The 16,692-nt window shown below is 36.0% G+C and overlaps 1 protein-coding gene across 1 annotated transcript in view; it reads right to left on the bottom strand.

The window, feature by feature from the left end:
* The window catches only part of LOC150101230 (MAM and LDL-receptor class A domain-containing protein 2-like), a 1,363,156-nt gene that overhangs the window by 378,147 nt on the left and 968,317 nt on the right, over positions 1 to 16,692 (bottom strand). Inside the window, exon 37 of the mRNA XM_090402193.1 lies at positions 14,877 to 15,042. Within this exon, the coding sequence (XP_090258319.1) occupies positions 14,877 to 15,042 (166 nt within the window). The remainder of the gene's footprint in view (positions 1 to 14,876; positions 15,043 to 16,692) is intronic.

The following is a 16,692-nucleotide window of genomic DNA, read 5'->3' as shown; positions in this document are numbered from 1 at the left end:
AACTACCTTAGTCAGTCGCCTTTGGACCCTTTCCAACATCTCTTCATCCTTCTGAAAACCAGGTGACCAAATCTGGGCACAATAGTCCATGTGTGGCCTAATCAAAGCCTTATACAATGGAACAAGAATCTCCCTACTTCTACACGTCAGTGTCCTCCTCATCATTCCCAGAAGTCTTTGTGTTGTCTTCACAATTTTGGCAATGTGACCCCTAAATTTTAGATCCTTATCCACTATCACTCCCAGATCTCTTATTTCCTCTACTTCCAACAATATATTCTCACCAAGCATAAATTCTGCATCCCATCTTTGTTTTCCAAATTTTAAAACCTTACATTTTGCAACATTGAACTCACATACCCATTTGCTTGCCCAATCACTCAATTTATTCAAGTCTTCTTGCAAGGCCACAACATCTTCACTACTCTTTATGGTTCTTCCAACTTTGCATCATCTGCAAACAACTGAATATCTCCATCCAAATCTTTGCCAATATCATTAATATACAAGTTAAATAGTAATGGCCCTAAAACAGATCCCTGAGGCACTCCACTAGTGACTTTCCTTTTCCTGGATATTGCACCCCCATACACAACTTGTTGATACCTATCAGATAGCCAGTCTCCAATCCAATGCACTAATCTAATATCCAACCCCATCTGCTCTAGTTTGACTGTCAACTTATCATGAGGTACTCTATCAAAAGCTTTTGCAAAATCCAAGTATATTACTGTGTATCCTTCTCCTCTGTCCAAGGAAGCAGTCACTTTATTGTAATAAGTAAGTAGATTACTAAAACACGACCTCCCTTTAGCAAATCCATGCTGTCCATCAAAGATTATACCATTGTTGTCAACCCAACTCTGGATCCTAGTTCTCACAAGCTTCTCCATTAGTACTGTATCATCTGCAAAAGTATTTATTTTACTATTTAGTTTAAGATTGCAGAAGTCATTGATATAAATATTAAATCAAGACTTCTGAAATTGGTCCCAAGACAGTTCCTTGTGGTACACTGCAGTCTACTGTTTTGGAGCTGCTATAGCTGTTGCTTATTTTTACAATTTGTGATCTGGCATTTAAGTAATTTTTGAACCAGTTTAGGGCAGTACCTTGTATTCCTATGACTTCTAGTTTTTTTTATTAAAATTTCATGCGATACAGAGTCAAAAGCTTTGTGTATATCTAGAAATAGTAAATTTGCATTCAAGTAGCTAAATTGAAAAATATAGAATATCATTTGTAAAATAAATGCTGTATTTGTATGATTAAATGTACATAAATTTCTAAATATATAGTTTTAAATGGTCAGTACAGGTAATCCTCATATAACACAGTACTTATACAATGTGGCTTCAGTATAATGCGGTCTACAAATTGTAGTAACCCTTGTTAATGCTGTCCACAAAAACACAGTCTAGAAATTGTAGTAACCCTTTATCTTTTCATATATTTTTCACTGCGTGACTTAAAAATCAAATTTTATCTTCGTTAAATTTGTGTCTACCCATATTGTGCAGGTAGTTAAAAGTAGCAAATTTATATTAGGGGAAACACCCTTTAGAATGCATGTACGTCAATTGTATAACGTATAAAGTGTTTCATTGTTGAAAATTGTCTTCATTTTCTGCACGAAAGAGCATTAAAAATTTTAAGTGTGTTATCTCAAGCTGAGCACTTTATTTTCTGGTGAGTTACATATAAAATTAATATGTAATGCTTTTTTATGTAAAAAAAATATTTTTACAGTAATGGCCACAAATTGCATTGAAAGGGAAAAAAATGAATATTGAAAAGAAAATTCGTCTTGAAGAAAATTTCTCTCGAAGAAAAAAAATTAAAATCATGGATCGGTTGAAAAATGGAGAAAAACCAGTTGTTGTAAGGACTTTGAATTTAAATGAATCAACAATTCAAACAATCAAACACAATGAACATAAAATCTTAGAAAGTGTTTATTGCTGGAGAAAAAAAAAAGAGAAAAATGAAGCAATCTCTAATGATTTAGAAAGAAGATGCACTCAAAAGAAAATTCCTTTGGGTGGAAATCTTATTAAACAAAAAATTCTCAATGTTTATAAACATTTATAATGCAGACCAGGTGTTCAATGCTGATGAATCAAGGTTATATTGGAAAAAAATGCCAAAACAGACCTATATTTCAAAAAATGAAAGATCAGCTCCTGGATTCAAAGTTTCCAAAGACAGAATTACTCTACTGTTTTGTAGTAATGCATCAGGTGATTACATGACAAAACTAATGTTTATTAACCAATCCTTAAATCCTCGTGCTATGAAAGATTAAAATATGCACTTATTTTTATTTTGCCTAAAACATTTATGCATTACATGGAATGAAGCTTAATTGCAATTTGTAATTTTTATAATTTTATACTATGTATTTGTGTCATCGTTTATGTTTTCTTAACTTACATGAATTACCAGAATTAAATAAAAATATTTTTTTGTTGGATATGTCGATGTTAATATAATTTTTTTTTTAAAACCCGATTTCAGAACATAACCTACTTTTTGTATGTGATCCGAGTCTCGCATAATGTGATTTATATAACGCGCCATTTCTATGGAACCTAACATCCACGTTATACAAGGGTTACATGTAATTCATTATTCCAATAATCAGATTTCAATCACACCTCTCACTCCCTGAATGCTAACAAGAGCAAGCGTAAATTTCAAGACCAGCATTCGCCCCTGGTGTTATAGCTGAGGTGGGAAAAGGGAACAGATATACTATGATATGTTGGATTTTGCTCTCAATCACCTCTGGCAACCCAGAGGTGGTTGAGAGTGCTTTGTCAGTGAATGAGTGCAAGGAGAGGTATCGTATGAATAATGGATTTCCCATGATGAGTCTTCTAACTTTATTGAAATACCTGTATAATAATAAGAAGAAGAACATGACATTGGGAATCTCATCATGCAAAGTGCATATGACTGATAGTCATTATCATTTATCCAAATTTTCAGTGTATTCAAATCATTTTGTAAATGCTGGATATTAGTAGCATCCCTGGTTGTCCTACTTTGGTTTGCATCATCAACAAACAAATTAAGCAACTCTGTTAGATCCTCCCAATGTAATTAATGTAAAGACTGAACAACAATGGTCCAAGGTCTGATGATCATGTGATCTGATAATCCCAATAGTTACCTTAAATTTGGCAGATTTGTACATACCGTATACTACTTTTATATCTGTCTATCAACCATCCATTTATCCAGGTCAAGAGTTTCTACCAATCATCCCATATTATCCAGTTTATACAACAGCCTTTCATGTGTATCCTATCAAACGCCTTAGCAAAATCCAACATATCATAGTGTATCTGTTCCCTTTACCCACCTCAGCTGTAACACCATCATAAAATATGAGCAAATTGTTGAAACATGACCTCCCTTTTGTAAACCCATGCTGTTACTCATAGAGTACAGAAATACTTATATATATTATTATGCAGAGATAAAAGAGTTTTCATTCCGTTGTATATGACCCTGCTCAGACCACACTTAGACTATTGTTCTCAAATTTTGTCCCAGGATTTGAAGGGGATAAATTAATTGTGGAAAGGGTACAGAGGGGCAGATAACAAAGATGGTTTCAGGACTGTACATTGTTAGTTATGAGGATTGGCTGATGGGAATGTGGATTGCAGAGTTTGGTGGATAGAAGAAGGAGAGGTGATATGATCAAGACTTTTAAACTATTGAAAGGCAGTTACAGGTTTGACACTGGGGAGTTTTTTCACTACAGTGTTTTCTGCAGGAAGGAGTAAATGATGAAAACAAGGGGCAATCCCTGGAAGTTACAAAAGGAAGCTGTGAGCAAGAGGGTGAGGAGTGGTTTCTTTGCATGGAGGGTGGTTGAACCATGGAATGCATTGCCTGATAGCATGGTGAGTTCAAGGAGTGGTATGATAGACTATGCGTTTCCTAGGAAGGACCTCCCACAATGAGTCTTTGACTCCATAGAGGCCTGAATAATAATAATAATAATAACATTAGTAGAGGGTGAACAGTATTAAGTTATCTGATGAAAAAAAGGAAAAAAAAAGAAAACAATAAGAAAAAGGATGACACAAGCAATTAGAAACTTTGGAAGAAGGAGAATTAGAATTACAATGAAAAACAATATGAGTCTAAAAGAAGTGAGAAGAGAGTTGTCCACAGGACAAAATAAATTAATAACTCTTAATGATGAAAACAGAGTAGTAATTAAAGAAAAAGAACAGATCATAAGAAGAAGAGAATCCTTTTATGCCAAGTTGTATGAAGATTCCCAATACTTAAACCAATACGAAATAAGTGCATTTTACATAATCTGGAAAAGGTTGTATAAAACACACAATCTGGATTTTTTTTTTTTTTTTTTTTTTGTAAACACTCACTTCAAGTCTCCACTAAGCAGGATGGTTGTCTTACACAGGAAAATAAAATTCATCACGTATATACAGTACCCTACTACTTATCGAACCTAGTTCATAAAGCAATTTTCTGTTTGCGATTTGAATAATTGTTATTTGGCTATGATGGTTGGAGGAAATGATAAAATGATAATCACTGAGGAATATATAATAGAGATGTTAAATGAGCAATTCATAAAGGTACACATACTAGCTACTGAATTAGAAACCTTTATGCAGATGTACGTAAGCATCATTTAAGTAAAGTATATGCAAATTACTTGGTCATTTGCATCACCATATTTTCTAGGCAACTACCAAGAATGCTGCTGGTCAATAGTGTTGATCACAATGGGAAAAACAAAGGATATTTCTGAATTCGATAAAGGGTTTATTGTGGGTGTCTGTTTGGTTGGAGCCACAATTTTGAAAACAGCAGAGATGACTGGTTTCTCAAAAGGTGAGATATTCTGGGTGTTTAATCAGTGGAAAAACAGCCGACATTGCTTGTCTAAGAGGCATGACTATGGTCCTAAGAGAGTTTGTCAGGAATGAGATCACTGTTGACTGAGAAGGCTTGTATGGACAGACAGAACTTCCTGTGTGCAGCAGTTGACTGAAACATTTAATGAAGACTGTTTCTGACCCATATCTCACCAGACAATGCACAGGGAATTGAAGAGGATCGGTATTGGCAGTTCCATGCCTATGTATAAAATAAAAGTTGTTTCTAATAAGGCTGGCATGTGTATTTCATCGTCCTGAAAGTAACATCATGAAGAACTTGACAGCAGTGGGTAGCAAGAAGGAGTCAGTGATGAGGGAGCAGAAGATATATATATGAGGAGTTGAGTAAACTCAATGTAAATCAGCATGGATTTGTTGGTATATCACTGTGTGTGTCTTGAAAGAATTTTCCAAGGAATTAATAGCAACTTTAATTTACCTTTATAACATGAGTCTTAGATTTTCCCAAGTTCAAAAGGAGTGGAAAAGTGGAGAAAATTGTTCCATGTCATAAAGGTGGTGATAAGACTAAGGCTTAGAATTACAGGCTAATATCTTTGTCTAAAGTTGTGGTAAGTGAGGAACAGGATTCAGAAATGGGTTGATGATAACATTCTCTTTGGTGCACAGAATGAGTTTGCTAAAGGAAGATTGTGTTTTAGTGATCTACTTACATTGACAGGTGCCTTGGAGAATGGGGATGCATATACAGTGGTATATTTATATTTAGATTTTGGTAAATCATTTGATAGATTACCGCATGACAAGCTGGTAATTAAATTTCAACTGAACAGATGAGGTTAGATAGTAGAGTGATGCACTGGATTGGAGATGAGTTGTCTGATTGGTATTATCAAGTTGTGTATGAGGGCACAATATCCCAGAAGTAGAAAGTCACATGTGCTGTTACCCGATGGGTCTGTTTTCAGACAATTGATGCTTAATTTGTATGTGAATGATATTGGGAAGGGTTTGAATAGGGATCTACAGTTGTTTACTGATGATGCAAAGTTTTGCAAATGGACTTGAACAGACATTCTGCATAGGTGAATGAATGGGAATTCCAGTTCAATGTAGCAATGTGTAAGGTTTTAAAGTCTGAAAATCACAGATGAGATGCAAAGTATAAGATTCGTAAAGAGATATCTTAGAGCAGGTAGAGTAGATGAGTGATCTGGGATGTTCTTAGATAAACAACTGAAATTTTGGAGATATTTTGCTAAAATTTTGAGAACAGCACAGAGCAATTATGGCAATGATGTGAAGAACACTGACATTATTATTAACCACCCAACCAGCCAGGATGTAATACATCCAAGTTATCATGGATGCTAAGTACATATTAAAATTATATTACCATTGATATTACATTGAAATATGTGATGGATATGAAGTGTAGAAGAGTGATGTATTTTATCCATATTGACGCCGACGTGGTTAAGAGAGACCTCCATGGAGTCAGAGACTCATCGAGAGGCCATATACTACACACACCAGCGATCATACTTATTCCTGAATTCATTCATACTGCTTGCACTCACAACATCCAATGGCATTCCAATCATGCACCACCCGCTAAGAGAAAAATCTAGCCCTCACACCCTTCTTGGCGACCTTTATTCTCAGCTTCCAAGGATGCCCTCTCGTCCTTTCCCCACCCTACATAAATTGAAAAATTCCATCAACTGAAATCCTGTATGACCCTTTCAGAAGTTTGTAAGTCTCAATTATATCACCCCTCTTTCTCCTGTTTGCAAGTGTCTGCAGTCTACAAATTCTCAATCTGTCTTCATAATCAGTATTCCACAATCCTGATATCATTTTTAAAACTCTCCTTTGTACTCTCTCCAATATATCGGAATCACAACGGAAACAAGGAAACCAGATCTGTGCACAATAGTCCAAGTGAGGTTTTATCAAGGCCTTGTAAAGAGGCAAAATAACATCCTTATTTTTACATGTGAACATTCATTTCAGCATCACAATTATCTTTTCAGCTATATTTGCAATCTCTGCGATATGGACCCTGAACTTCAACTTCCTATCTATTAACACTCCAAGATCCCTAGCCTCATCAGTTTCTTCTAGCCTAATTCCACCAATATAATACGACATTGGATATCTAATCATGCCAAAGTGAATGACTTCACATTTACTGACATTGAACTGACACCCATTTTCTCCTGCCCACAATTCCAGCCTATTCAAATCATTCTGAAAAGACTGCATATCAGCAGCATTCCTGCTTACCCTACCTATCTTTGCATCATCAGCAAATAACTGTATGTCGCTTGTCAAATCCTTCCCAATATCATTAATAGATTGAATAACAGTGGACTAAGCACTGATCCTTGTCATACACCACTGGTTACTTCAAACCTTGCAGACTCAGATCCCCTGTATACCACTTTCTATCAGATATCTGGAGAAAATGGGTTTGGGTTATCCTCTTATCCATGCTAATATTGTATAACCCAAACCCATTTTCTCCAATTTATTGGAAAAAATGGGTCTGTGCCCAAACATATCAGGGTCCAAAAGTATCATTGTCTATCCATTCCTCTTGTCTAGTTCAATGGTAATATTGTTATAGAATGTGAGCAAGTTGCTAAAACACGACCTTCCCTTAGTAAACCCATGTTGTTCATTGCAAAGTAGAGATTCACTGTCAACCCATTTCTGAATGCGGGCCCCAACCAATTTTTCCAAAATCTTCACCACCACTCCTGAGATACTAATCAGTCGATAGTTGGATACATCAGTCTTTGCACCACCCTTGTACAATGGAATTACTATACATTCCTTCCATTCCTGCAGAATCTTCCCTGTTCTGAGACTCATATTAAACATCCTGGTGAAAGGAATGGCCAGTTCAGCTGTACACTCTTTTACCACACTTGCTGATATTCCATCAGTCCCTATTGCTGAATTCAGTTTGTGCAACAGCTCTAATACCTCAGCCTCACACACCTGAGTGTCTTCATCTAGTGAAGAGATAACAGTGAGCTCAATGTTGCATTCACCAAGTTGATAGCTTTTAACGAAATGGGCACGCATTAACTGAACAACCTCTTCTGCATCTGTAGACACCACACCATCTGGATTTAGAAGAGTTATTCTTTCATATTCATTCTTTCTTTTACTTGAAGCATATTGATAGAATTCTTGTGGGTTGTCTTTAGCACGCAGAGCCAGTTTCTTTTTATAATCAGACTTTGCTTTCCGTACAACAGTTGTGACTATTCTGGCCTGCTGCTTATAACATTCATAACAGGTGTCATTCTTATGCAAACGGTATTCCTTCCATCGTCCTTTTCTTATGAATCTCTTGCTTAATAAGATTACACATCCATTTGACTCCTACTCTATTTATTCTTTGAACTCTCATGACACATTCTGATTTTGCATTCTTTAAGTATTTTTTAATTGCGCTGTTGATATTCTTTCCATCCAGCAACCGATCCCATTCCACTGAACTCAATATACTCCTCAGTTGGTCATAATTTACTGCTTTGTAGTTCAGCATGTAACCTTTTCTGAATGGAACATTTATAAATTAGTCACTTCTCAAGTGAGTACCGCATGATCACTGTCACCAACTGGAGACAAAATAGTTACTTCTTTAACTGAAATGCCCTCTGATACTATAATCAAAATCTAACACTATAGGAGTAAAGATGCTATGATTCTTTTGTATAAGGCTTTGATCAGACCTCATGTGGATTACTGTGCACGTGAGGTCTAATCCTCAAGTGCACAGTATAAGATGCTGGAAAGAGTTTAAAGATGATTGACTAAGGCAGCTTCTGGTCTCTGGAATGTTGACTATGAAGACAAACTGAATGTAAATTGCAGAGTCTAGAGCATAGAAGGACAAGGACATGATCAAGAACAGTGGCGATACAGGCCTATTTGAGGACACATTAGGTTGAGTATGTTGTCGTATGGCTTCTGCAACTTGCACTGCAAAATGCACATCAATTTGATCGTATGATTGCATTTTTACTGATGTATGAAAGTTTCTAGTGCTCATCTTAATTGGTCCAATGCAATTATTAATATTATTATTATGTGACACCTCCAGGGAGTTAAAAGACTGACCAAGGGAGGGCACCTATTCTACAACTCTCTGCCATCAATCCACCAACTACAATGAACTGCAACTACACCAATGCCATCTACTTCCCCCTACCACCACTAGTATTTTCACAGACAATCACAAACATCCTTGCCCACGGCAGGATTCAAACTCACAGTCTTCTAGCTGGAGAGAGAGTGGATACGATTAACCACTCAGCCAATCAGGCAGGCAATTAATTGTCGGATAACCTTTAATATTGTTAATATAAATTTAATATAATTTTAAATATTGAAAGCATAATACAGGTCAAATGAACAATGGCTATGCTTCGAACCCACCATTGTTGTGATTTAAGGAATATTGTTGGAAATTCATAATGAAGGTTTATTTTCTTGATCCTGAGAATTAGTAATAATATTTTTGGTTTACAGATCCAGTGTTGATCAATTTTATTAATTTAACCAACTAGTTTCACCAAACTTTAACTGTTGGTATCTTCAGGGCACTTACATATAGGTTGAAACAATCTCACAATGATGTGTAACTATAAAACTGACAAGAATAACTGTAAAAAACTGACTAGAATAATTACAAATAAAATAGTATCGAACGTGCGTGAAACATGTATCATGTGTACAAGATTAGCTAGCTGTTGCTGAGGAACTTTCTGTAGTTTGTATTAAAGTTCATTTCTTTTGTTTTTAAAGATTTGATTAGGGTTTTCCATATCTCTGAGAGTATTAGACCTTGATTTCTGTTAAGGTTGACAGTAGAACGGGCGACTGTGGCTGCTTCTTTGAAAATTCTTGAATGGTAATTTTCCTCTAAGTAAGGGGAACAACTTTTGTCCCACTCGATGACATGGTTAGTTGTGGAGAAATGAGACGATAGGCCAGAAATGTCCTGTCTGTTGTTTTTGACATAACCAATATGCCCTTTTTGCCTGATTTCAAGGCTTCTCGAAGTCTGTCTGATGTAACTAGAGCCACACGAGCATGGAATATTATAAACTCCAGCATATTTATAGAAAGGGTGGTTGTTTTTTGGAGATCTTAGTAGTTTACGAATAGATTCTATTGGTTTTAATGTTATTTATTTTGTGTTGTTTGAGGAGGCTGGCGAGCTTGTAGGAGATGCCACTTACAAACGGAATTGGAATAGTTTTTTATATATTGAATATCTTCTTGTTCTTTTTGTGGTGGTTCAGAGAAAAGGACTTTATTGACTAGTCTTCTTGGATAGCCGTTCAAGTACAGATTGTTGGAAATTAATGTTAACTCATCTTGAAGGGTCTCGTTGTCTGTTGTGATGCGAATCGCTCTCTTCTGAACCACCACAAAAAGAACAAGAAGATATTCAATATATAAAAACGATTGAGGGGTGCTTAAGGGTCAAAGCTGTATAACTGAGAGGAGACCTCCACATAGCCTTTAAAGGAATGCGGAGAACCGACCAGGGCTTCTGACCTAATGTCCAATCGTCACCTTCTCGTGGTGCACCCTGTTGGGTATCTACTTTGATAGTGAACGAACGAGGATGTGCTGGCAATTTAGGATTTAGCCAACCAAATTGTATTCTTAATGGTTAAACCAAAATAAAAATGATGGTACAATATGACAAAATTTCATGCCGGCTGGGGCTTTGCCCGGTTAAACAAGGCCCCCCGTTGTTTTTGCCAGGGAACCAGGGTGAACAGCGAAAAGTCAGCTACTGGAACAAATCTGAAAACAAACCCCAACTCAACATCACCAGAGTTAAAGATCGGTACTATCAACATAAGAAGCCTGAATGGCAAAGAAATGGAGCTAGCTGAAGAATTAGATAAGTACAAGATCGACATAATAGGGGTGACTGAAACAAAAAACACCAAAACTGGTGAGATCTTTCTGAGGTATAAATACAAAATGTTATATTAAGGCAATGACAATCAAGGAAAAGAAGGCGTAGCCATAGTATTCAACACAAAAAATACAAGGCTAATCTTCTTGAATGGCAGTTAGTCTCAAGTAGAGTAATGTGGGCAAATATGAGAATGGGAAACTGGAGAATGAGACTTATTTGTGCCACAGACGGTTCTACTAAGGTCTATGGTCCCACAGACGGTTCTACTAAGGTAGAAGTGGAGGAATATTTTGATGCTTTAGAAAAAGCAACTGACACAATGAAAAAGGAAAAGTTGGTCCTTGTTGGGGATCTAAATAGCAGAGTAGGAAATGATTGTGAGACATACAAAAATATTTTGGGAAAATTTTGAGAAAAGAGCAAAGCTAATAATAATGGCAAATATTTGTTGGATTTCTGCTCAGGACATGGACTGGTTATTACTAACACCATGTTCCAACATAAAAATGTGCACAAATTCACATGGCCAGAAGAGGCTAGGAATAAGAAAAGTCTCATTGACTAGGTTATTGTTGATAGTGATGTTTTCTCCCTGGTGCAGGACACCAGAGTGTATAGAGGATTTGAAATTGGAAGTGATCACCATTTAGTCTTGAGCAGGATAAAATTGAATTTCATATTGAAAAGGTTAACATGCAAGAAAGTTTTAAAGCGAATAAAAGTTGAGCAGCTCTCAGATGTGAACTGTAGACTAAAATACAGAAAGATTATTGAAAAGAAAATGAAAGAGTTTGAGAACAGGAATCAAACCTTGGAGATTCAGTGGCAAACTCTGAAGAAAACATTGATTGATTCTGCCAGAGAGGCATGTGGTGAGGTTGTGTGCAAGGATAAAAAAAATCAGAACTCCCTGGTGGACACAGGAAGTTAAAGAGGCAGTGAAGGAAAAGAAGAAAGCATATCAAAAGTTCCTGGCAAATAAGTCAGCTTTTACTCTTAGAGAATACAGAGACAAATGTAAGAAAGCTAAACAGTGGGTAAAACTAGCTAAACAAAAGTCATGGGAGGACTTTGGCAAGAATATAGAAAATAAATATCAAGATGGTGGCAAAATATTCTGGAAGTTGTTGAAGAAGCTTAGGAATGGAGGAAAGAGTGCAGTAAAAGGAGTTAGAGATGATAAAGGTGACATGAAAACTGGAGAAAAAGATATCCTTGAAGTATGGAGTAATTACTTTGAAAAACTGCTAAATGAAACAAGCAGTGATGACAGCACAGTGATAAAAAACACTGACCAGGCATGCAGTCAGGAATACATATCCATACTTGAAGTAGAAAAAGTCATCAAAGGCTTGAAATGTGGAAAGGCAGCAGGAGTAGATGATATTCGACCAGAAATGCTCAAGTATGGTGGTATAAAAGTCTTACAGTGGCTGCACTGCATAGTTCAGAAAGCCTGGACAGAGGGACGAATTCCCGATGATTGGAGTAGAGCTCTCATAGTACCCATATATAAAAAGGTAAATAAAACTGAATGTGAGAATTACAGAGGTATTTCCTTACTGAGTGTTCCTGGCAAGATCTATGCAAGTATACCTGAGAAACGGTTGAGAAGAATTGTGGAAGAAAAGCTTGGTGAAGAACAAGCTGGATTCAGGCCAAATAGAGGCTGTCAGGATCAGATCTTCACTTTACGACAAATAGTGGAGAAAGCATGGGAATATAACAAAGATCTGTATTTAAGTTTTGTCGATTTGGAAAAGGCATATGACAAGGTGCTAAGAGAGAAGCTATTTAATACGCTGCAGTTATATGGTGTCAATGGGGCATTATATCAAGCAATACTTAGTCTTTATTTGAGTTGTAAGTCAGCAGTTAGAATTGAAGGAAGTTCAGGAAGATGGTTTAATGTTAAATCTGGTGTGAGACAATGATGTACATTATCCCCTCTGTTATTCATTATCTATATGGATCACATTATGAAGGAAAGTGGTATTAAACCTGATATCAAAATTGGAGATGTTAATGTCAGCTCTTTGCTTTATGCAGATGATGTTATACTTCTAAATAAATCCGCTACAAGTCTGCAAGATTCTCTGACTAAATTGAATAGCTGTTGTAATAGATACGGTATGAAAGTCAGCAATAAAAAGACAAAGACAATGAAAATAGGTAGAATCATTGAAAATGTCAACTGTTTTGTGAATGGAGAACCTGTGGAACAAGTAAAACATTTCAGCTACTTAGGCACGATTTTTAGTGAAGATGGTAAATTAAATATAGAAATAGACAACAGAATCAGCAAAGCTGGTATGGTGGGAAGTCAATTGAATAAATTCATATGCAATAAGAGAGAAATTAGTCGGAACACTAAATTAGCTGAATACAAGACAGTGTTCAAACCAGTTTTAACTTATGGATCTGAGAGCTGGGTCAGAAGTAAAACACTTGACCAAAGACTAGATAGAGACTGCAGATATGAGAGTCCTGAGAAAGATTATAGGCATGAACAGATGGCATCAATGGCAATATCATATTAAAAACGAGGATATTAGGAAAGAACTTGACATTGTCAGCATCCAGGAATGCGTTATCAGAGCTAATCTCAGGTGGTATGGTCACTTAAATAGAATGGGAGAGGAAAGATTAGCAAAACAAGTGTTCTCAGGAAAACGACTCAGAGGAAGACCAAGATATAGGTGGATTGATACGGTACAAAGTGCCTTAGATGATAGAAATGTAAGATCTGATAATGTTGGAGTCTTGACAAGTAACAGACTGATTTGGAGGAAAATTGTAGATATTAAGTTAGTAATGATGTAAATTTTTCATGTAGTACTGTCATATACTGTACACCCCCTTGAGGGTACATGGCAGGAATTTGATGATGATGATGATGGTGATAAAAACGATTGCAATTCCGTTTGTAAGTGGCATCTCCTACAAGCTCACCAGCCTCCTTAAACAACACAAAATAAGTAACATTAAAACCAATAGAATCTATTCATAAACTACTAAGATCTCCAAAAGACAACCACCCTTTCTATAAATATGCTGAGTTTATAATATTCCATGTGCGTGTGGCTCTTGTTATATCAGATAGACTTCGAGAAGCCTTGAAATCAGGCAAAAAGGGCATATTGGCTATGTCAAAAACAACAGACAGGACATTTCTGGCCCTATCGTCTCATTTCTCCACAACTAACCATGTCATCGAGTGGGACAAAAGTTGTTCCCCTTACTTAGAGGAAAATTACCATTCAAGAATTTTCAAAGAAGCAGCCACAATCGCCCGTTCTACTGTCAACCTTAACAGAAATCAAGGTCTAATACTCTCAGAGATATGGAAAACCCTAATCAAATCTTTAAAAACAAAAGAAATGAATTTTAATACAAACTACAGAAAGTTCCTCAGCAACAGCTAGCTAATCTTGTACACGTGATATATGTTTCACGCATGTTTGATACTATTTTATTTGTAATTATTCTAGTCAGTTTTTTACAGTTATTCTTGTCAGTTTTTTACAGTTATTCTTGTCAGTTTTTTACAGTTATTCTTGTCAGTTTTATAGTTACACATCATTGTGAGATTGTTTCAACCTATATGTAAGTGCCCTGAAGATGCCAGCAGTTAAAGGTTGGTGAAACTAGTTGGATAAGTTAATAAAATTGATCAACACTTGATCTGTAAACCAAAAATATTATTACTAATTGTTGGAAATTATTTTCTCAACTTCTTCACGTTTCAAAATTTAGATCATCAAGAACCAGCCATCAACACCCATAATAATCAGCCTTCCTTGTTCACTAACCAAAGTTGTTTATACATTTCCACATCAACTTACTCCACATTTCCAATATGCTCAAATTAATTTGGGACAATTTTCATGATCTCTTTGCTTGTGTATGTGTGTCAAATATGATACATAAAAATTAAGACACCTAAAATATGATACATAAAAATGATGACATAAAATTAAACTTTGTGATTCAGAGAATATATCTGAAAATTATTTTCTCACCTTCTACACATGTTTCAAAATTTATATCATCAAGAGCCAGTCGATTATTAATTAACTGATCTGTCATTCCTTGTATAATTATGCTAAAAGCCTTCTGTGTGCGAATTGTAACTACTGCTTTAGTCCATTCATTTGAACCTGCTGTCTGTTGAAAGAGGAGAGCAAACTGAAAAAAAAATAATAAAATAGTGTTAAAAATTTGATTGATTTAATAAGTTTATAATTGTAATGTTACTGGCAGAGAGACTATGTACTTGCACTGTGAGGGCCAATTCTAAAAATCCCAACATCTATCATATATCATTATCATCATTTTTGTTGGCAATATACCTGTAGGCACTTAACAGATATTACTGACTGTCAAATCAATTAATAATTTGACTTAGTTTCTGATCAACAATAATCTTCCAAATTGGTCTATTATTTGTGAGATTTCTAATATGATCAATGCTTTCTGCATCAATATAGGACAGAAAATGAGCACACAGGCACACAGGTGAGAGAAAGTCAGAGATGAGTAGAACTGGTTATAGAATAAGAAATTATTATTATTATTATTATTATTATTATTATTATCATCATCATTATCCAAAGACCCGATGGAATCAAAGACTCATCTAAGAGGTCCTTTTGTCATACACATAGCTAATCATACCATGCCTTAAACAAACTCATATTCTTTTAAGACACCACACTCTCAGGCAAGGCATTCCAATCATTCACAACACTACATGAAAAAAACCTGCTTCTCATTCTCCTGCTCACACCCTCTTCATACAGCTTCCAGGGATGACCTATTGTTCTCCACTAATCTCCCACCATTTTATGTAAACCCTCTTCAGTGTTAATTCTATAACAACAACTTACTAACTTGTAAGTCTCTATCATATTACCCTTTTTCCACCTATCCACTAGACTTTGCATATTGTGTATCTCAACCTTCTCTTCATATTCAACATTCCAGAGATCAGCAACTATTTTAATCAATCACCTCTGGAACTTCTCCAACATCTTTATGTCCTTTTGAAAACCAGGTGACTAAATCAGTGCACAGTAGTCCATGTGGAGCCTAGTCAAGGAAACAAAGGTAGATATTTTTTTGATATTCCTGTGCTCTTTCTATTATCCATCTCACTTTGGCGATTTGATCTCTTGTTCCTCTGCCTTTTTGAAATCCTGCTTGTTCATCTGGCATTTATTTCTTCTTGAATGGTTCCAGTCTTTCCAGGCACAGCCATGGGCTCGCCATTATCTCCCCCCCCCCCTGCTAACTTTTACATGGAACATTTTGAGCAACTTGCCCTAGATTTCTCCCTTCTAAAACCCAAAGTCTGGCTTAGATACATTGACGATGTTTTCACGATCTGGTCCCATGGCCGCCAGACATTAGACACATTCCTTAGCCACCTAAACAAACAACACAAACAGTTCACAATTGAAATTGAAAAACACAACACACTTCCGTTTCTAGACACGTCTTCCCTCGGGCAATCTTTCCTTCACTGTTTACCGAAAACCGACACGTACGGGACAATATATACACATAAACTCCTACCACCACCCAACACAAAAACTAGGTGTTATCAACACGCTAAAAAACAGAGCTCAGACAATTTGTTCCAGTGAACAGGCACTGAAAGACGAATTTAAAATTATTAGTAATAAAATTACAAAAAAACCGATACAGCCAAAACACTATAAACAAAATTCTCTACAAAACCACAATAAAAAACAAAGACAAACCAGACTACAGTAAAACTATAACCATTCCCCACATTAAAGGAATATCAGACAAAATAAACAGAGTACTACAAAA

This window comes from Typopeltis vanoorti, chromosome 12 (assembly GCF_054136105.1).
Source record: "Typopeltis vanoorti isolate ZY-2024b chromosome 12, IOZ_Tvanoo_1.0, whole genome shotgun sequence".
In the NCBI taxonomy this organism is placed as follows: domain Eukaryota; kingdom Metazoa; phylum Arthropoda; class Arachnida; order Uropygi; family Thelyphonidae; genus Typopeltis; species Typopeltis vanoorti.
This window is presented reverse-complemented; position numbering and strand designations above follow the sequence as displayed.